The sequence below is a fragment of the Gopherus flavomarginatus genome, chromosome 12 (assembly GCF_025201925.1).
Source record: "Gopherus flavomarginatus isolate rGopFla2 chromosome 12, rGopFla2.mat.asm, whole genome shotgun sequence".
In the NCBI taxonomy this organism is placed as follows: domain Eukaryota; kingdom Metazoa; phylum Chordata; order Testudines; family Testudinidae; genus Gopherus; species Gopherus flavomarginatus.
In genome coordinates, this window is record NC_066628.1 from 25046322 (window position 1) to 25067753 (window position 21432).

The window sequence follows — 21432 nt, forward strand, 5'->3', positions numbered from 1 at the left end:
ACTTGTAGGCTCTAAAGTTTTACATTGTTTCGTTTATGAGTGCAGTTATGTAACCAAAAAAACTACACTTGTAAGTTGCACTTTCACGATAAAGAGATGGCACTGTAAATATGATAAAAGAAATAGTATTTTTCAAGTCACCATATACAAGTACTGTAGTACAAACTTTTGTAATAAAAAAGAATAATATAAAGTGAGCACTGTACACTTTGTATTCTGTGTTGCAATTGAAATTAATATATTTGAAAATGTAGAAAAACATCTAAAAATTAATAAATTTCAATTGGTAATCTATTGTTTAATAGTGTGATTAAAGCTGTGATTAATTGCGATTATTTTTTAAATCGCGATTAATTTTTTTGAGTTAATCACATGAGTTAGCAGAGATTAAATCGACAGTCCTAATAAAGACATTACATTAAAAATTGATTTAAGGTAGCTCTACACTGCATAAATCTCAACTGCCAGATCAGAATCTGTCAGCAGCAACCCTATGGAGCAACGAGTGGTTGGCTAAAGATGTTTTGAATGGTTTCCTTGTCACTGATCCAACTGTTTGACCACCTGAATTTGACCTGCCACATTACCTTTGGACTCTGCTGAACAGGTTCCGAACTGGCCAAGGAATATGCACAGTCAACCTCTACACATGGGGTCTGCGTGGCAACCAGCTTTGTCACTGTGGCTTTCTTAGTCAATGGCAATGACTAGCCAATGAGTGTCAACTGACTAGATTTCATGATGGACCCCTACATTGTGCTGATGAAGCTGCTAGTGGGTGTCTTGGAAGCACTGCAAAAGAAGAAGACTGCACAAATGTTATGGTGTTGTATAGAGTACATACACTACACACCTGCTCCCCACCATCCCTCAGCAGTGTTGACAGTGACGCTTTGCTTAAGCAAGCAGAGAGGAGACATGCCTGAACCCTATGGGTATATGCCCCACATGTCCCTCTATATGCCCAAACAATACCTCCCCCAGCTACACTGTTATTTTTAGCAATGTAATGTCCCGCTGCCTCCCCAGTACTGGAGCCTTTCTCCACCACATGGAGCTGACAGAGCCTTTCCCCGCTGCCTCCTCACTGCTGGTGACTTTGGCAGGGAAAAGCTCTGGCAGTAGTGAAAGTCTCCAGCAGTGGGGAAAAGCTCTCTGTGGCAGGGAAAGCTCTGGAAGCTCCATTGCCTCCCCCTGCTGAAGCCTTTTATTCATGCGTGTAGCTATACACCACAGTGTGGACAGAGCCTGCTTTTCACTGGGGTGTGTCGCTACACATACCCTATAGGCTGCTCCCAGTGGTGTGCAGTGTAGATGTAGCTGTAGATAAATCAGAGCAATGCTGTGTATGGACAAGGGCTGACACTCTCCTACAGAGAGAAATACCAACCCTGATGGATGTGACTTCTGGATCATAACAATGGGGACCTACCAGATATTCCTGGCTTTGCTTCTCTTCATCCTGTCTCCACTTCAAAAGTTCTTCTCTCTCTTTCTTCAGAGTGTTCAATCGGGTTTGAATTTGTCCCTGTGGCAAGGAAAACAATTGGGGGGGAGGTCAGGTGGCTGAGGAGTCTTTCCTCACAGATATATTTATATACATTGCAGCATAGATTTCATGATATGGACTATCAGGGTTGGAAGGGATCTTAGGAGGTCATCTGGTCCAACCCTCTGCTCAGAGCAAGACCAATCCCCAGACAGATTTTTGCCCCAGATCCCTAAATGGCTCCCTCAAGGATTGAGCTCACAACCCTGGGTTTAGTAGGCCACTGCTCAAACCACTGAGCTATTCCTATGAGGCTGGGATTTTCAAAGAAGCCTCATGGAGCTGGGCTCTCAACCTCTGTTGACTTTCCATCTCCCTCTTGGGCTGGTCAGCACCAGGCTGCCCCACAGACAGGACTCCTGGCAATATCACAATTGCCTCTTGAGGGGTGGGAAATTCCTGTTCAAATCCCTTTTCATCAGGCAGAGGGAGAACTTGAACTGGAGTCTCCCACATGCCAGGTGAGTGCCCTATTCCCTGGGCTAATGTTTATGAAGAAGTCTGCTGCCTCCTTCCTGGCTGTTTTGTGTGTGACACAGGCGCAGAACTCCATCTTGCCAGAAGCAGCGTAGGTGTCTAAGCCACCTGACCCCAGGAGAGGGGATCCCAGGTGTGGCTCACAAATTTTCCTACACCAAACTCTGAGGGAGTGGGATTTAGGACACACTGTTCTCATCAGCATCTCCCATTGGCTAGCTTAGTGACTCCCGATCTAGCATGCTGGCTTTTGTGAAAGCTTCTCTCTCCCCATGCATTGTATAGGGAGCCCAGGTGCCTAATTCAGGTTTGCTGGTCCAACCTGTACCATAGCATCTCTATGGATAGAAATTCCATGCTTGAATAGTAAGAGTTTAGCAGTAAGAATACACTACCGACCACCTGACCAGGATGGTGATAGTGATGGCGAAATTCTCAGGGAAATTAGAGAGGCTACAAAAACAGAAAACTCAGTAATAATGAGGGATTTAAGCTATCCCCATATTGACTGGGTATGTGTCACTTCAGGACAGGATGAAGAGATAAAATTTCTAATCACCATTAACGATGGCCTCTTGAAGCAGCTAGTCCTGGAACCCACAAGGGAAGAGGCAGTTCTTGATTTAGCCTTTAAATCATGATTTGAGAACTTCAGCAACTCAGCCAGACTCATCCCTTCTGGCCTTAAAGTCTATGAGTCTAGTCTCAAGTGGAACACAGGATCTGCTCTAAGAGGTGAATTTAGCTGAACTGCTCAGTAATAGGGACTATAATGTAATTAAATTTAACATCCTTGTATGAGGTGTGACAGGGTGTATCAGGACCCTGAGGCCTCCTGCTGGAGACCCTGTGGTCCTAGCACACCCCGCCCCAGAAACAGTAGTAAAGGCGAGTCCTTCAAGCAGCCTAGAGATGCTACAGGGAAGCAGCCAATCAGAGAGAGGCTGCAGGGATCAGCCCAGGGGTCGGCAACCTTTCAGAAGTGCTGTGCCGAGTCTTCATTTATTCACTCTAATTTAAGGTTTCACGTGCCAGTAATACATTTTAATGTTTTTTAGAAGGTCTCTCTCTATAAGTCTATATATTATATAACTAAACTAGTGTTGTATTGTAAAATAAACAAGGTTTTCAAAATGTTTAAGAAGCTTCATTTAAAATGAAATTAAAATGTTGATCTTATGCTGCTGGCCCGCTCAGCCCACGGCTGGTCTGGGGTTCTGTTCACCTAGGCCGGTGGAGGGCTGAGCGAGGCCTGTGGATGGGACCCCGGCTGGCAAGGGTCCATCAGCCAGAACCCCAGACCAACAGCGGGCTGTGCAGGGCTGGTGGCCAGGACCCAGAGGGCTGGGGGCAGAGGGCTGGAGTCAGGGCTGGGGGCTGGGTATGTGGGGGGGTGTAGATGTCACGGCAGAGGGGGCGTTGGGTATGGGTGGGGGTGCCAGAGTCAGGGCTAGGGTTGTGGGGGGCGGGGATGAAGGAGTCAAGCAGATGGCTGGGTGTGTATGAGGGAGGTACAGGGCTCAGGGCAGGGGCCTGGGGGGTGTGCAGGGCTCAGGGCAGAGGGCATGGTGTGTGTGTGTGTGTGGGGGGATCGGGGATCAGGGCTCAGGGGAGAGGGCTGGATGACTGCCCCCCTAAGAACTCCCAACCCTACTGCTCCTTGTCCCCTGACTACCCCCTCCTGGGACTCCTGCCCCCAACTGCCCCCCAGGACCCCACCCTCTATCTAAGCCTCCCTGTTTCTTGTCCCCAGACTAGACCCTACCCCCTACCTGTCCCCTGACTGCCCCAACCCTTATCCACACCCCAGTCCCCAGCCAGACCCCCAGGACTCCCATGCCCATCCAACCACTCCCTGCCCCCTGACAGGACCCCCAGAACTCCTGACCCATCCAACCCCCCCACTCCCTTCCTGTCCCAACCCCTCTCCACACCCCTGCCCCCTGATATGAACCCCAGAACTCCCAACTCATACAATCCCCCCCAACTCCTTGTCTCCTGATCACCCCCTCCAGAGACCCCCCACCCTAACTGCCCCCCCGGACCCTCCTTGCTCCCGGTCCCCTGACTGCCCTGATCTCTATCCACCCCCTACCCCCTCACAAACCCCAGGACTCCCATGCCCCATCCAACTCTCCCTGCTCCCTGACTGCCCCCTCCAGAGAGCCCCCACCTCTAGCCACCCTCCCCCGGGATCCCACCCCCCCATCCAACCCACCCTGTTCCCTGTCCCCTGACTGCCTACACCCCTTATCCAACCCCCCTAGCCCTGGGCCCCTTACCATGAGGCTCCACACAGAGCTAGATATGCTGCTCTGTGGGAGCACACAGCCCCGCCCCTCCGATTGAGTGGGGAGCATGTCTGCCTCCCTGCAGAGCCAAACGCTGCCCCGCGGGAGTGCGCAGCCCCAACCCCCAGAGCACTGCACACGGTGGCAGGGCTCCAGGGGAGGGGAGAAGGTGGGAGAGGGGCTGGCAGCTTGCTGCGCTCAGCCCGGCGCTCCGGCCCGGGAGCGCGGACCCCGCGGCTTGCCGTGCTGGGATAGTGGGGCCATTTGCCCACCCTGTGCACATGGCTATGCTTCTGGTCCCAGCCCCCGTGGGGGGAGCAGAGGGCAGAGGAGAGAGGGCCGGGCTGGGCAGGATTTTTAATAGCATGCTGGAGTCCCGGCAGGCTCCAGCGTGCCATTAAAAATTGGCTCGCGTGCCGTCTTTGGCACATGTGCCATAGGTTGCCGACCCCTGGATCAGCCAATCAGAGGGTTGCAGACCCATATAAAAGGAGCTGCAGTCAGTGCCCAGTTCAGTTGCTACCTGAAGTTAGAGGAGTCAGGGTGGTGTTCCTGGCTGGCTGAAGGGACTTTAGCTCCTCGACTAGAGCAGTTGCTGGCAGGGACCAGGGGAGCAAGTAAGAGCTGCTGGTACTGAGCTCAAGATTGCCCTGGGGGAAGGGTGAAGAATTTGTGAAGGGGCTGGGGCTGGGGCTGCAGGGAAGTGGCCCAAGGAACCATAGCAGCACTGTGAGCAATAAAGGGATTCAGTACATGGTTGCTACGTATAGGGTACTTGGGTAGGGACCTGGGTGTGTCTCTCCCATTGGCCACAGGTGGAGTGGAGTGGAGAGAGGGGAGCTGAATTAAGCACTGAGAAAGAGAGTTGAGAAGGCTCAGAGAAGGGGCTGAATATTGAACTTTGATACACCCCCAGAAGGGGACCTGAACTGTTTAGTGACCCAGCTGGAGAGCTAGGACCAGAAAGGCCAGAGAGGGCAAAGACTCTCCAGAGAGGAAGTCCTGGGGGCACTGCTCCACGTCAAAGCAAGGGACAATACTTGAGTAAACCCAGAAGAGGCTGACAATAACTGAGGGTACTGTGATAGGGCCAGTGAACAGTTTGAGACCTGAGCCCGAGCCCAAGGCAGGGCTGCAGGCAGACATCCTACAGAGTACTGCAATACCCCCTGTTGGACTACCTAAGGTCCAAAGCCCAGGGAGGACTGCAGGAAGAGAGACACCAACTGAGGGGTGCTGTGATAGGTCCCTATTGAACTGTGTACCCCAGTAGGGGATTGTTTTGTTTGTGTTGTTTCACATATCAGCTGTATGTGATTTTGCAGGAGGGCTGGGTAGCTGAAGACTTACCGAAATTAGAGAGAGTGCAGGCACACACACTCGGCCAGAAGGAGGAGCTCACGAAAGATGAGTGGGCCCCATTACAGGCGGAAATTCCCAAGAAGCCCATCAAAGTAACATTTAACTTCAAAAAGGGGAACATCACAAAAATTAGGAAGCTGGTTACATGGAAATTAAAAAGAATAGCCACAAGAGTGAAGTGCCTGCCAGCTGCATAGAAACTCTTTTTTTTTTTAATTTATAGTAAGAGAGCCAAAAAAAATAAATGCCATCATGGCTAAAGAACAGAGTACAGGAGGTGCTTAATGGCAAAAAGGCATCCTTTAAAAACTGGAAGTCAAATCCTAGTGAGGAAACAGAAACTCTGGCAAGTCAAGTGTAAAAGTAATTAGGCAGGCCAAAAAAAAATTTGAATAGCAACTAGCAAAAATCACAAAACTAACAGCATTTTCTTTTTATTTTCCGGACATCAAAATCAGGAAGCCTGCCAAACAGTCAGTGGGGCCTCTGGACAATCTAGGTGCTAAAGGAGCACTCAGGGAAGACAAGGATTTGTTCTGGGTCTGGTTCTGTTGAATATCTTCATCAATGATTTAGATAATGGCATAGTTTAAAGTTTGTGGACGATACTAAGCTGGGAGGGGCTGCAAGTGCTTTGGAGGATAGGATTAAAATTCAAAATGATCTGGACAAACTAGAGAAATGTTCTGAAGTAACTAGCATGAAATTCAATAAGGCAAATGCAAGGTACTTCATTTAGTAAGGAACAATCAATTGCATACATACAAAATGGGAAATGACTGCCTAGGAAGGAGTACTGCGGAAAAGGTCATAGTGGACTACAAGCTAAATATGAGTCAACAGTGTAATGCTGTTGCAAAAAAATTGACCATCATTCTGGGATGTAATAGCAGGAGTGTTGTAAGCAAGACACAAGAAGTAATTCTTCCACTCTACTCCGTGCTGATTAGGTCTCAACTAGACTATTGTGTCCAGTTCTGGGAGCCACATATCAGGAAAGATGTGGACAAATTGGAGAGAGTCCAGAGAAGAGCCACAAACATGATTAAAAGGTCTAGAAAACATGACCTATGAGGGAAAATTGGAAAAATTGGATTTGTTTGGTCTGGAGAAGAGAAGACTGAGAGGGGACATGATAACAGTTTTCATGTATGTAAAAGGTTGTTTTCAATTTAGATGGGGCTACTATAAGGTGGGTGCATAACTGGCCGGATAACCGTACTCAGAGAGTAGTTGTTAATGGCTCCCAATCCTGGAAAGGTATAACAAGTGGGGTTCCGCAGGGGTCTGTTTTGGGACCGGTTCTGTTCAATATCTTCATCAACGATTTAGATGTTGGCATAGAAAGTACGCTTATTAAGTTTGCGGACGATACCAAACTGGGAGGGATTGCAACTGCTTTGGAGGACAGGGTCAAAATTCAAAATGATCTGGACAAATTGGAGAATGGTCTGAGGTAAACAGGATGAAGTTCAATAAAGATAAATGCAAAGTGCTCCACTTAGGAAGGAACAATCAGTTTCACACATACAGAATGGGAAGAGACTGTCTAGGAAGGAGTATAGCAGAAAGAGATCTAGGGGTCATAGTGGACCACAAGCTTAATATGAGTCAACAGTGTGATACTGTTGCAAAAAAAGCAAACGTGATTCTGGGATGCATTAACAGGTGTGTTGTAAACAAGACACGAGAAGTAATTCTTCCGCTTTACTCTGCGCTGGTTAGGCCTCAACTGGAGTATTGTGTCCAGTTCTGGGCACCGCATTTCAAGAAAGATGTGGAGAAATTGGAGAGGGTCCAGAGAAGAGCAACAAGAATGATTAAAGGTCTTGAGAACATGACCTATGAAGGAAGGCTGAAGGAATTGGGTTTGTTTAGTCTGGAAAAGAGAAGACTGAGAGGGGACATGATAGCAGTTTTCAGGTATCTAAAAGGGTGTCATCAGGAGGAGGGAGAAAACTTGTTCACCTTAGCCTCCAGTGATAGAACAAGAAGCAATGGGCTTAAACTGCAGCAAGGGAGATTTAGATTGGACATTAGGAAAAAGTTCCTAACTGGCGGGGTAGTTAAACACTGGAATAGATTGCCTAGGGAAGTTGTGGAATCTCCATCTCTGGAGATATTTAAGAGTAGGTTAGATAAATGTCTATTAGGGATGGTCTAGACAGTATTTGGTCCTGCCATGAGGGCAGGGGACTGGACTCGATGACCTCTCGAGGTCCCTTCCAGCCCTAGAGTCTATGAGTCTATGAGTCTAAGGAGGAGGAAGAAAAAATGTTGTTCTTAACCTCTGAGGATAGGACAAGAAGCAATGGGCTTAAATTGCAGCAAGGGAGGTTTAGGCTGGGCATTAGGAAAAAATTCCTAGCTCTTAGGGTGGCTAAGCACTGGAATAAATTGCCTAGGGAGGTTGCAGAGTCTCCATCACTGGAGATTTTTAAGAGCAGGTTAGACAAACACCTACCTGTCAGGGATAGTCTAGATCGGGGTCGACAATCTCTGGCACGCGGCTCGCCAGGGTAAGCACACTGGCAGGCTGGGCCAGTTTGTTCACCTGCCGTGTCCGCAGGTTCGGCCAATCGTGGCTCCCACTGGCCGCAGTTCGCCACTCCAGGCCAATGGGGGCTGTGGGAAGTGGCATGGGCCGAGGGATGTGCTGGTCATAGCTTCCCGGGCCCCCATTGGCCTGATGCGGCAAACCGCAGCCAGTGGGAACCGTGATTGGCCGAACTTGGTAAACAAACTGGCCCAGCCCACCAGAGTGCTTACCCTGGCGAGCCGTGTGCCAGAGGTCACCAACTCCTGGTCTAGATAATACTTAGTCCTGCCATGAGTGGAGGCGACTGGACTAGATGACCTCTTCAGGTCCCTTTCAGTTCTATGATTCTATAAGGCCACTGCAGAGATGCTACATTAATTCTTTGCATCAGTCTTCGCTGCAGAGGACACAAGGAAGATTCCCACACTTCAGCCATTCTTTTTAGGTGACAATCTGAAGAATTGTTTCAGATTGAGGTGTCATTAGAGGAGGTTTTGGAACAAACTGATAAACTAAACAGTAATAAGTCACCAGAACCAGATGGTATTCACCCAAGAGTTCTGAAGGAATTCAAATATGAAATTGCAGAACTACTAACCATCATATGTAACCTATTGTTTAAATCAGCCTTTGTACCAGATGACTGGAGGGTTATAGGTAATGCAAAGCCAATATTTTAAAAAAGTCTCCAGTGGCAACCCTGGCAATACAGGACAGTAAGCCTAACTTCCGTATCAGGTAAATTGTTTAAAATGATAATGGAGAACAGAATTGTCAGATACATAGATGAACATATGTTGGGGATAAGGCGATGTCTTTTTTTTAAGGGAAATCATGCCACCAATCTACTAGGATTCATAGAAGGTGTCAAGAAGCATGTGGACAAAGGGTGCACCAGTTGATACAGCATATCTGAACTCTCAGAAAGCCTTTGACGAGGTCCAACACTAAAGGCTTCTAAGGAAACTAAGCAGTCGTGGGGAAAGAGTGAAGGTTCTGTTATGGATCAGTAACTGGTTAATAGATAAGAAAGAAAGGGTAGGACTAAATGGTCAGTTTTCACAATGGAGAGAGGTAAATAACAGGGTCCCCCAAGGATCTATACTGCGACTGACGCTGTTCAACATATTCATAAGTGATCGGGAAAAGGGAGTAAACAGTGAGGTGGCAAAATCTGCAGACAATACAAAATTACTCAGGATAATAAGTCCAATGCAGACTGCAAAGAGTTCCAAGGAGATCTCACTAAACTGGGTGATAGGACAAAAAAAATGGCAGATGAAATTGAATGTTAAATGCAAAGTACAGTAACTCCTCACCTAACGTTGTAGTTATGTTCCTGAAAAATGCAACTTTAAGTGAAACTATGTTAAATAAATCCAATTTTCCCGTAAGATGTAAATGCAGGGGGTTAGGTTCCAAGGAAATTTTTTGGGGGCAGACAAAAGGCATTTTATACTGTACAGTACTGTACTGTGGTGCAGAGGTGCCCCTGGCTTACCCCACACAGGCACAGCCCGCTGCAGACAATGAGACAGGCAAGGACGCTAGGAAGCACCTTGCGCAGCAGCAGCTTCCACCCAGAAGAACAGGTGCTGACTTTGCCAGGGGATGCTCCAGACTGCCTCTTCCCAACCCCACTCCACCTCCTACCCAGAGCATGCCGCGTCCCCACTCCTCCCCCTTCCTCCCAGCACTTCCCTGCTGCCAAACAGCTGTTTGGCAGCACTTAGGACTTTCTGGGAGGGAGGGGGAGGAGCAGAGACGTGGTGCTTCCCCACTCCTCCCCCTCCCACCAGTGGCGGATTTAGAGTTAGTGGCGCCCTGTGCTCAGCTTCATTTTTGGGGGCCCCTGGTGGGGGGAGCATTCTCCCCTCCCCGTTTTTCATTCTTTTTTTTTTCTCCATTCTCCTCCTAGGGCTCAGGACTGGGGGTGCGGGGTCTGGGAGGAAGTTAGGGTGTGGGAGGGCGCTGAGGGTAGAGTTGCAGGGTCTGGGAGGGAGTTATGGGGCAGGAGGGCACTCAGGATGGGGGTGCGGGAGAAGGATCAGGGCTGGGGCAGGCAGGAGGTGCAGAGCACTTACCTGCGGAAGCTCCTGTTTGGTGCAGAGGGTTGTGTGTAGGTGGCTTTGCGCAGTGCTGCACTGCCCTCATGGCCGCGATTCTGGGAGCTACCCACCCACCCCCACCCCCCGGCAGGCAGGGCCACCCGGAATGCAGGGGCTTTAGGGGCTGCAGGACCCTGGGCTAAGGGGGCCCCGGGGCCCTCGCCTGCAGCTCTAAAGCCTATTTTGGAATGCGGCCATGTGAGCACGGGCCGGAGGACATTCCCCTTTGAAAAGGAAAGCACTGCTTCTCTCTGGCCGCTGGCTGCACGGCTGTCCCTGCTCCTCCTGAGTCCTCCGGCCCATGCTCACAGGGCTGCATTCTGAAAGGGGCTTTAGAGCTGCAGGCCAGGGCCCCAGGCCCCCCTTAGCCAGGGCTCTGCAGGCCCTAAAGCCCCTGGGTTCTGGGTGGCCCTGCCTGCCAGGGGTCGGGGGCAGCTTCCCCACTCGCTCCCTCCCTACTTCCCAGAAAGTCCTAAGTGCCGCCAAAGAGCTGTTTGGTGGTGGGGAAAGTGCTGGGAGGGAGGGGGAGGAGACGAAGAAAAAGAACTTGTGCAATGCTTCCTTGTCAAGTCAGCCAAATGACGTTATAAGGGAGCATTGCACAGCTTTAAACAAGCATGTTCCCTAATGGAGCAGCAACGTAACTTCGAAACAACGTTAAGCAGGAGGACGTTAAGTGAAGAGTTACTGTAATGCACACTGGAAAACCTAATCCCAACTAGACATAGAAAATGATGGGGTCTAAATTAGCTGTCACAACTCAAGAAAGAGATCTTGGGGTCATCTCTGAAAACATCTACTCAATGTGCAGCCGCAGTCACAAAAGCTAACAGAATTTTAAGAACCATTAGGAAAGAGACAGATAGTAAAACAGACAATATCATAATGCCATTATATAAATCCATGGTCCTCTCACATCTTAAATACTGCCTGCATTTCTATTGGTCCCATTTCAAAAAAGATATATTTGAATTGGAAAAGGTACAGAGAAAGGCAACAAAAATAATGAGAGTATGGAACAGCTTTGAGATTGAGATTAAAAAGACTGGGAGTGTTCAGGTTGGAAAAAAAGACAACTTGGGATTGTGGGGGGGACAGTGCAATAAAAGTGTATAAAATCAAGAATGTGATAATGAATAGGGAAGTTTTTTTACCTCTTCATATAACACAGGAACCAGAGGAAATTAATAGGTAGCAGGCTTAAAACAAACAAAAGGAAGTACTTCTTCACACAATCAACCCCTGGAACTCACTGCCAGCAGATGTTGTGATTTGAAGGCCAGAAGTATAACTGGTTCAGAAAAGAAATAGACAAGATCATGAAGGATAGATCCATCAATGGCTATTAGCCAAGATGGTCAGGGACACAACCCCATGCTCCAGGTGTCCCTAAACTTCTGACTGCCAGATGCTAGGACCAGACAACCAGGGGTGGGTCATTCAATAATTGCCTGGTTCTCTTCATTCCCCCTGAAGCACCTGGCATTGGCCACTGTTGGAAGACATGATACTGTGCAAGATGGACTATTGGTTTCACCCATTACAGTCATTTTTTATGTTCGTAGTGATTTTCTAGGTGCCTAAAAGTTAGGCATTGCAATGCTGAGCATCACAACACACAAGTCCCTTTGGAGATTCAGGCCTAAGTCTTCTTTGAAAATGGGACTTAGGCTCTTAAATCAGTTGGTGCATTTGAAAATTTGCTCATAAGATCTTCTGTAATTCACCAGGGTGAGGTGTTGCAGAGCCACACAGAGGATTTTAAAGCACAGCTCCCATTCATTTCAATGGCAGCTGGGCATCTCAGTCCCCAGTCTCAGCCCTGCATTCCTTCTGTTCTATATGTGTCAGGCAGCCAGCGAACAGAGAGGTCTTGGGGGCACCAGACCTGATGTAGAGGCTTAGGGACTCTGACTAGAGAGCTTTGTCTTCAGCAAATCCTCCAAGTGCTGCTGGCCAATGGGTTGAAGTAGTATCTATTTTGCAGCAGTGTAGGGTATGGTGTCCTGCTCCCATGCAATGACAGGGAAAACTATATGAGGAAATCTGGATGTCAGAGACTTAAAGCTGAGCAACTTAAAGAGAAGGGAGTTTAGGTAAGAGTGTTTAAAACGCTTTTAGAAAAAAGTTTAATATAAACTCTGGTGCCTAATGAACGCTTGGGAGAAAGGGACTCTTTGTTAAAAAATTCACTACATTTGTAATATTGCAAGGTTCCTAAAGATTTGTGCTTGACTGTTTGGTATGAGGGAAAGGGTTTGTTCTCACTTCCAAGATGCTCTGGTACTGAGACTCAGCATGGTCAGGGAATCAGCCTTTATTTCCCTTTAATCTTACTGTGGCATTAATATAGTCCACTTTGTCCTTAAAACTAAAGTGGCTTACAGCACAGCAGGTTCTGTCCACAGTGGATTGCTCAGTCCAACAGGCTTTTTAAGGTTCCAATCCACTTGGACTTCATGGGCCCTAAAAAGTTGCATCAAGTTTGTGGTTCAAATGGATGGATAAACCCGAAGGAAAAGTCCAAAGCATGCTCTGTTTCAGGAGCAGCAAAGTGACAGTCCTTCAGCAAACCAGGGAAAACAGGATTTCATCAGCCTGATTTTTCCTCAAAGACAAAGTTAAGCAGATTAATCTTTTTTAAAAAACAAAACAAAAACAAAAATATTTCAGCGCATCTTAACACTTCGGAAAGTAGCAGAAAACAAACCCACTGAAAACATGGCTGACAATGTGTTATTTTACTGTTGCTTGCCTGGAAACAGCAGCCATCAGATGTGCAATGCTCAAGCTGGGTTTGATGCTAAACACCAGCTCTGTGGAAACTCCAGTTTATATCTGTGCTGAGATGTTTATAATGTACTTGTAGAAAACTGCACAAGTGTGATGAGAGGCTGTGTGGTCTAGGGACTAGAGGACTAGGATGGGCACTGGAAGGCCAGGGTTTAATTCCTGCTCTTCTACTGAGCTGCTTTGTGAGCTTGGTCAAGTAACTGCTCTTTCCATACTTGTTTCTCTAGCCCCACTCCTTTGTCTTTGCTTCTGAGGCCTGGTCTACACTACGCATTTAAACCGATTTTAGCAGCGTTAAATCGATTTAACGCTGTACCCGTCCACACTACGAGGCCCTTTATATCGATATAAAGGGCCCTTTAAATAGGTTTCTGTACTCCTCCCCGACGAGAGGAGTAGCACTAAAATCGGTATTACCATATTGGATTAGGGTTAGTGTGGCCGCAAATCGACGGTATTGGCCTCCGGGCGGTATCCCACAGGGCACCACTGTGACTGCTCTGGACAGCAATCTGAACTTAGATGGAGTGGCCAGGTAAACAGGAAAAGCCCCGCAAAATTTTGATTTTCATTTCCTGTTTGCCCAGCATGGAGCTCTGATCAGCATGGGTGGCAATGCAGTCCCAAATCCAAAAAGAGCTCTAGCATGGACCGTACGGGAGCTACTGGATCTGATCGCTGTATGGGGAAACAAATCTGTTCTATCAGAGCTCCGTTACAGAAGACGAAATGCCAAAGCGTTTGAAAAAAAAATCTACAGGCTACACAGTGCTGCGTGACAAGAGTAACAGGAAGCCAGAGACTCAAATGGACGCTCATGGAGGGAGGGAGGGGGTACTGAGGACTCCAGCTATCCCACAGTCCCCAGCAGTCTCCAAAAAGTATTTGCATTCTTGGCTGAGCTCCCAATGCCTGTAGGTTCAAACACATTGTCCAGCGTGGTTCAGGGTATAGCTCATCAATTTACTCCCTCCTCCCACCATGTGAAAGAAAAGGGAAAGAAATCGTTTCTTGACCTTTTTCAATGTCACCCTATGTCTACTGAATACTGGTGGTAGACGCGATGCTGCAGCAGTGAAGAGCAGTATCTGCTCTTCTCCCCTCCTTGGTAGCAGATGGTACAATATGACTGCTATTTGTTGTCACCATCAGCCTGTGCTTGATAACTGCTGAATACCCCTGGCTGGCCTCAGGGGCGCCTGGGTAAAAATAGGAATGATTCCTGGTCATTCCCAGTAGATGGGACAGCATGGCTGGTAACTGTCCTCATCATAGCAACTGGGGGCTGGGCTCCATCAGCCCCCTCCCTTTCCTGTGTAAAGAAAAGATTCTGTACTGCCTGGACTATCATAGCAGCGGCATGCTGGGCTTCTCTCCTCTGCACCGCTTAATGTCCTGCCTGGACTGTCATAGCACCAGGATGCTGCCTCCCCCTCATCTTATCTCACTAACAAGTCATTGTTTGTTATTCCTGCATTCTTTATAACTTCATGACACAAATGGGGGAGACACTGCCACGGTAGCCCAGGAAGATTGGGGGAGGAGGGAAGCAATGGGTGGGGTTATTGCAGGGGCACCCCCAGTGAATGGCACGTAGCTCATCATTTCTGCAGGATCTGACACAGAGCAGCTGTGCTCTCTGATACACTGGTTCTCCAGTACACTTGCCCCATATTCTAGACAGGACTGACTATTTTTAGAAACAATAAAGGAGGGATTGACTCAGGGAGCCATTCCTAGTTTTGCTTTTGCACCCCCAGCCAATCTCAGCCAGGGACACCCATGATAGCAGCAGACAGCACAGAAGGACAGATAACTGTCATCTTATTGCCAAATTACACTATCAGCAGACAGTATAGAACAATTAGTAACCATCTCTGCTATCATGCAAAAGCAAATGAATGCTGCTGTGTAGCGCTGGAGTATCGCCTCTGTCCGCGGCATCCAGTACACATACAGTGACTGTAAAAAAAAAAAAAAGCTGAATGGGCTCCATGGGTGCCGTGCTATGGCGTCTGCCAGGGCAATCCAGGGAAAAAGGGCATGAAATGATTGTCTGCCGTTGCTTTCCTGGAGGAAGGAATGACTGACGACATTTACACAGAACCACCCGCGACAATGATTTTTGCCCCATCAGCCACTGGGCTCTGAACCCAGAATTCTAAGGGGTGGGGGAGACTGTGGGAACTATGGGATAGCTACGGAATAGCTACCCACAGTGCAACGCTCCGAAAATCGATGCTAGCCTCGGACCATGGACGCACACCGCCGAATTAATGTGCCTAGTGTGGCCGCGTGCTCTTGACTTTATAAAATCTGTTTTATAAAACCGGTTTATGTAAAATCGGAATTATCCCGTAGTGTAGATGTACCCTGAGCATACCCACCAGATCAGGTCCTACTGGTGAAAGAGGCAGGAGAACACCTGTTTTCCCCTAGCACATGGATTGCTCTGGGCATGGGCCGGAGATAGGCAGCCAGATGTCTGGAGGGAGGCAGTTGTGGATATGCCCAGAGGCAGTAACACAGGCAATGAGAGAACCTGTACCCTGAAAACATAGGCAGTAAGTGAGTTTGGGCCCCTACAGGACTTGGCAGGAGTTCTGGGGATTGCAGTGGAGCCTAAGATTGGTACTTAGGTGCCTAAATCCCAGACTTATGCACCTAAATCTGGGGTTTAGGCACTGAAGTACCTTTGTGAATCCCACCCTTTGCCTCGGTTCCCTCACCTGCACTTGTCCATCTTGATTATTTAGACTTAGCTCTTTGGGGCAGGAATTGTCTCTGTCTGTGTTTGTAGAGAACCTCGCATGATGGGGGTCCTGATTTCAGTGCCTTTAGGAGCTATTGTAATACAAATTGTAGATATGCAAAAATAGAAGTAATTGCACTGCACAGCAATGTCCTACCTTGTATGACTGGGCAGCCTCCTCTACGGGGACCACAGTGTGAGCGCAGTGACCCTGGGACTCTCTGCAGATCACACAGAGGAGAATTTGGTCCTGGCTACAGAAGAGTTTGAAAGGCTCCTGGTGCACCTTGCACAAATCTTCTCCTGCTGCTGCCTGGAAACTCAGCTGCTTGGCTATTTCTACGACGTTCGCCAGTAGCCTGTTTGGCCTTAGGGTCCTCTGGGGAAAGGTCTCTCTGCACTGAGGGCAGGAGATGTCTGCATCCGATTCCTCCCAGCACTGGCTGATGCAGGCTCGGCAGAAATTGTGCCTGCAATCTAAAGACACTGGATCCTTAAAGAAACTCAGACAGATGGAGCAAGTAGCTTCATCTCGGAGGCTTTTCAAAGGATTCACCGCTGCAGCCATGGCTCCCGGCAGAGTGACTCAGGGTTTCCTTTCCTGAGCTGACTAGGCTCTCTGCACCGAGAGAGGCTCCTTCCTCCTGGGGAGCAGCCGGAATGTTACTGCTCCAGAGTCACTTCTCCCGGCTGCAGCCAGGGCTTCAGGATCCTAGCAGCAACCGGGCTCTGGGATCTTACAAGGAGCATAGACAGCATCCCAGAGCCACTGCAGCCAGTGCGATTCACTTCCTGCTAACAGACTGAGTGACCCCAGCGATCGCTCCCAGAACCGCAAGCCAGCTGCTCCTGGGTCCTAGCGATCAAGGGATTACACTGCAGCCCCCGCCCCAGAGCCTGCCCTCTGGCCAGGAACAGCTTCTCTCAGCATTAAGGGGGCGTTGTGCATAGAAGCCGAGCCTGGGGGAGAACGGGGGTTTCTATAGCGACTCTAGATTGTTTCAAGCGAGTCCCCTCCCCCATATGAAGAGGAACATGGGGGTGGTGGTCATGGGAGGCAAGTTTGTAGAAATTTTGGTGGTGCCCAGAACCCGCCCCCCCAACTCTGCCCCCTCAAACTCTGCCTCCATCTGCCTAAGGCTCTGGGCAGGGTTTCAGGGGGGAGGTCTGGGATGCAGGTCCTGGGCTGGGGATGGTGGTGGGTCTTGGTCCTAGAAATGCTGCCTGGGACCAGGAGCTGCAAGTGACACATTTCTCAGTGACACTATGTGTGAGTCACTCTGATCACAGACTGGCACAGGGAGCAGTTTGTCAGAGACAGGCTCGTCTCCACATCAGGCTGACTGGCTACTAGCCCTGGACTGGGTTTGTGTAGCCAGTGGGAATGGAAGATCACAGGCACCAAAACCAAAGGAGAGATCTGAGAAAGAGAAGATGCCAGCGAACACCTGTCATGGGAAGACTGAGGGAATGGAGGCAGGAGCTCACCTTACAATGGAGTGAGGGGTGTTTGGCACTGGAGGTCACTAGAGAGGAGGAGAAGATCCCATCTCAGGGTTCCAGTTGTCATTAATCCCCCCAGTTCCTGGGGGCATCCAAGTCTCTGACAGGTTCTTGTTCTCTTGAGGCAGGAGGACGTCACGGCCAAGGTGATGTACCAGCTCTGCACCATCTGATCCTTTCACCAGGTGTCTGAGGCTCCGCAGGGCTGTGCCTCTTAGGACACCTGTGATGCGGTGTAGAACCCCACATTGGGCCAGGAAGGGTCAGAGAGTAGTCCTGGGCCTCTGTGGTCCTACCCCACCTCACATGCAGAACCTGCTCAAGCTGGAGGAGGAGTTTAAAAGGGAGCCTGTCATGGGGTGTATGTACCCTATGCTAGCCCAGCAACCAAAGGGTTAATAAAGGCACTGCCAGTCACTGGTGACTGGCAGGCTAAGAGAGGCTGGGAGGGTAAAGGGGCTGGGAAGCAGACAAGTGAGGTGGCTAAGGACATAGCATTCCTTCTCAGATCTGAACCTTAGAGTTCAGAAAATGAGATACTAGCACCTGAATTCTCTAAGCTTAATTACCAGCTTAGATCTGATAGCACTGCCACCACCCAAAAATATAGTGCTATCCCAGATCCCTTGGGTTCTTAAAACAAGGAGAAATAAACCATTCCCCCCACCTTTCCCCCTCCCAGAATTTCCCTCCCTGGGCTATCCTGAGAGATACTGATCCAACCTCTTAAATCAGCATACAGAGAAGCATCTCCCTTCCCTTCCACAAAGAGGCAAACAGATTCAAGGAAAACAGAGAGAGATTCTATCTCTCCCCCTCCCGTCTCCCCCCACCTGTCCTGGTGAGTTATCCCAATCCCCTGGAATAACACAAGGGAAACAAGGGGAAAAAAATCATTCAGGTTCTCTAAAAAAGAAATCTTTTAATAAAAGAAAGGAAAAAGTAAAGAATTATCTCTGTAACTTCAAGATGTAAATATTACAGGGTTCTATAGCTTACAGACACCAGAAAGAGACTTTCCCCCCAGGACCAATACAAATCAAAATATTCCCAGCAACTACACATATAAAAGTTAACCAGCCAGATCCACAATTGCAAATAGAGTAAAACAATCAAAAAGCCTAAACCGCCTGTTTTTACTTACTATTTGAAAAGAAACTTAGAGAGCCTGTAGTAATGTCTGGTCTCTCTCAGACCCTCCGGGAGAAGAATACACAACAGGACAAAGAACACACACAAAAGCTTCCCTCCAACCAAATTTAAAAGTATCTTGTCTTCTGATTGGTCTTCTGGTCAGGTGTCCAGTTCCCTGCTCGTAACCCTTCACAGGTAGAAGGGACATTAACCCTTAACAATCTGTTTATGACAGGAGTGATCAGGCAGGAGAAAGGAATTCTTGGCAGCAGATTGCTAGAGAGCTGCCCAGGGGACAACACCCCAGAAAGGGGGGAACAGGCCAACAGACTAAAGAGCCTGCAGAGGTCTGAGGGAAGCTAGGAAGGAGCTTAGGGCATTGTCAGAGTCAGCAAACCCTGATTCTCCTGGTCTAGCTTGAGGGCCCTGAGCTGGAACCCAGTGGAGGGGGCAGGGCTGGGCTCCCCTACCAGCCCCCTGATGGACCTGAGAACAGAGAGGATGTCCAGATTACTGGACACCAGGAGTGGACTGACAGCCCCGCTGAGCTGACTGAGCTGGAGCCATGCCCCCCATCACCTCCATTTGGGTAGGGGAGACACCTTTGCATTTATGTATCACCACCCAGGCAGCTCAGAAGTGGGAGAGAGAGCAGAGAACAAGACTTACCTTGGGAGCTCCTGGATAAGGGTGCAGCAGGAGTCCGGGCTGCAGGAGAGATTCTGTTAGCAGCAGCTGTTCTAAGTCTGAGAGGATCTGGAGGATCACAAGTGAGCCTTTTGATCATGTGTCCAGTGGAGAGGGAGGGTCTGGGCTCCTGTACTAACCACCCTTTTTTCTGGAGGAGATATAAACCCCTTTTCCCTCCCTTGGAAAGCATGGAGACACTATAAGCCCTGAGCTCAGGGAGTGCCATTCACAGGTGACCAGAGGTGGGTTGAAGACCCTTTCTTTTGTTGGACTGTACATATTTTGTTGGACTCTGTTAACCCAAAACTCAATTGGTGAACCAGTCGGTGGCCTAAGGCCTCAGATTTCCATCACTGGGCCCAGTTAATCCCATCTCTCCTATTATCCCCATTTGAGCTACTGTATGGGAGGCAGCCCCACAGGAACCTAGATCTCCAGAAGACATGGGAGGTACCAGCCTCAGGAACAACCAACGTGGTACAATACGTGTTCTGTTTGAGAGAAAATTTAGAGCCACTGTGGGCTTTCTTGAGAGAGAACCAGCTGAAATCTCAGTAGAACCAGGAGTGGACCTACAATAAAGGGGCCACATGTGAAAATTTAAGATCATTGATAAGAATCATAGAAGATCAGAGTTGGAAGGGACCTCAGGAGGTCATCTAGTCCAACCCCCTGCTCAAAGCAGGACCAATTCCCAACTAAATCACCCCAGCCAGGGCTTTGTCAAGCCTGACCTTAAAAACCTCTAAGGAAGGAGATTCCACCACCTCCCTAGGTGGAAGATTTATTGTTGCTGCCAATCTTGAAATCAAAACTGCTGGCCAAGTGGCAAGGATCATTCAAGGTTGTAAAAAGGGCAAAGGCATTTGATTATGAAAGAGAAAAGAGACACAAGTATACCAGATGAACCTGCTGAAGGCTTGGAAGGACCAAGAGGACCACCTCATAATGCCTTTGCCATCCGAATGTGAGCTTGGCCCACAAGGACCCTTAATCCATGATTCTGGCCTGAAGAGAAACTGGAAATACAATCAAAGACCTTCCCTTGGTATTCTTAGCATTGCCAGAACAAGCCCATGTAGCCTATTCAAGTTGGATGGCCCATCAACATAAACAATGGGCCATGGAAAAAGCTAAAGTTCACCTGATGATCTTTCCTGTGGCCATTATAGTCACTGTCAGGGTATGAGTAATGGCTGGTAGGACTCATGGAAGCATACAAGAGCATGTGACTAGATCATGCGATACTGGAATCCATCTTGTTACTTGTACTTTTCCACAAACTGTGCTGGGGGGTGGGAGGGGGCAGCTTGGCTTAAAAGAAAGAAGTTCCTCCACATGGAAGAAGCTATAAAAGGGGGAAGTGACATCACCACAGGGCCTCACTCTCCCTACAACACAACACCTGATGAACAAAGGCTGAACTGGGGAATGGGTTGGTCCCAAGTGGGAAAGAAGAAAGCCTGCCTGTGTATGGAAGCTTGGTGGACTGTTTGTATTATCTAAGAGGGTGAGACACTGCTTGATTAAAATCTGGTCTAGTGTATAGAATTTAGATTTGTATTTTATTTCCTAGTGTGACAAAGTCAGGCCGGATGGCTGCAGGAGGGTCTGGGAAAACAGGTATGTTAGCCCTAGAATGCTAAGGGCCCTTTTTCCTACAAGCTGGGAAGGAGTTACTTCAAGTCAATTATGGAAACCTGAGTCCAATTAAGGGCTGCCTGAAACCTGTTAAAATCTCTCTCTCCTCGTGAGAGAGGAGTAGGGAGAGACAAACTGCTGCAAGGTTGTCAGCAGCAAGGAGTTAGGCTTCTCCAGTGTGTGAGACTGCGTTCCTCCCCATAGGGGAGACACCTAAAATCCAATGCTTGTTTAGATGAAGGACTGATACCCCAGGGCTAGTGACAAGATAACACCTGCCCCACTGAGGGGGCTAGGGAAAGGTATTCCCCATTTGTTTTGGCGTGTTACAGACTTTTCCCCTTTGTTTGGCAGAGGAGTACTCCTCAGGCCTGCCCTAAGGTCTATGGGGAAGGCTCTGAGAAACAAACCCCAAAAAGGGAAGACAGACATTCTCCAGAGTGAGGGGCTGATTTACCCCAGGCCTTGTCCCTGCCAGAGGAGGGAGCGCTAAATCCGGTGAGGCAAAAGGGTGCCTTGCCACACGTGGTGTCAAAGGTGGGATTCCTTTGGTGCTGAGAACCATCCCAGGGCAAGGTAAATCACCTCCCTGC

General features: G+C 48.7%; 3 protein-coding genes across 5 annotated transcripts in view; 1 reads left to right on the forward strand and 2 right to left on the reverse strand.

The window, feature by feature from the left end:
• The window catches only part of LOC127032459 (zinc finger protein RFP-like), a 38229-nt gene extending 21513 nt beyond the window's left edge, over nt 1-16716 (reverse strand). Inside the window, exons 1-2 of one of the 2 annotated variants that reach the window (XM_050919747.1) lie at nt 16029-16715; nt 1433-1528 (exon numbers count right to left, since the gene is read on the reverse strand). In XM_050919747.1, the coding sequence (XP_050775704.1) occupies nt 1433-1528; nt 16029-16439 (507 nt within the window). In that variant the 5' untranslated portion in view covers nt 16440-16715. Of the gene's footprint in view, nt 1-1432; nt 1529-16028 lie in introns of both variants that reach the window. The other variant, XM_050919749.1, reaches the window with a different exon arrangement.
• Nucleotides 1-21432, forward strand: part of LOC127032443 (zinc finger protein OZF-like) — a 605001-nt gene that overhangs the window by 133630 nt on the left and 449939 nt on the right. The window lies entirely within an intron of this gene.
• LOC127032454 (butyrophilin subfamily 1 member A1-like) overlaps nt 1-21432 on the reverse strand; it is a 199953-nt gene that overhangs the window by 78088 nt on the left and 100433 nt on the right. The gene's annotated exons all lie outside the window — the stretch shown is intronic.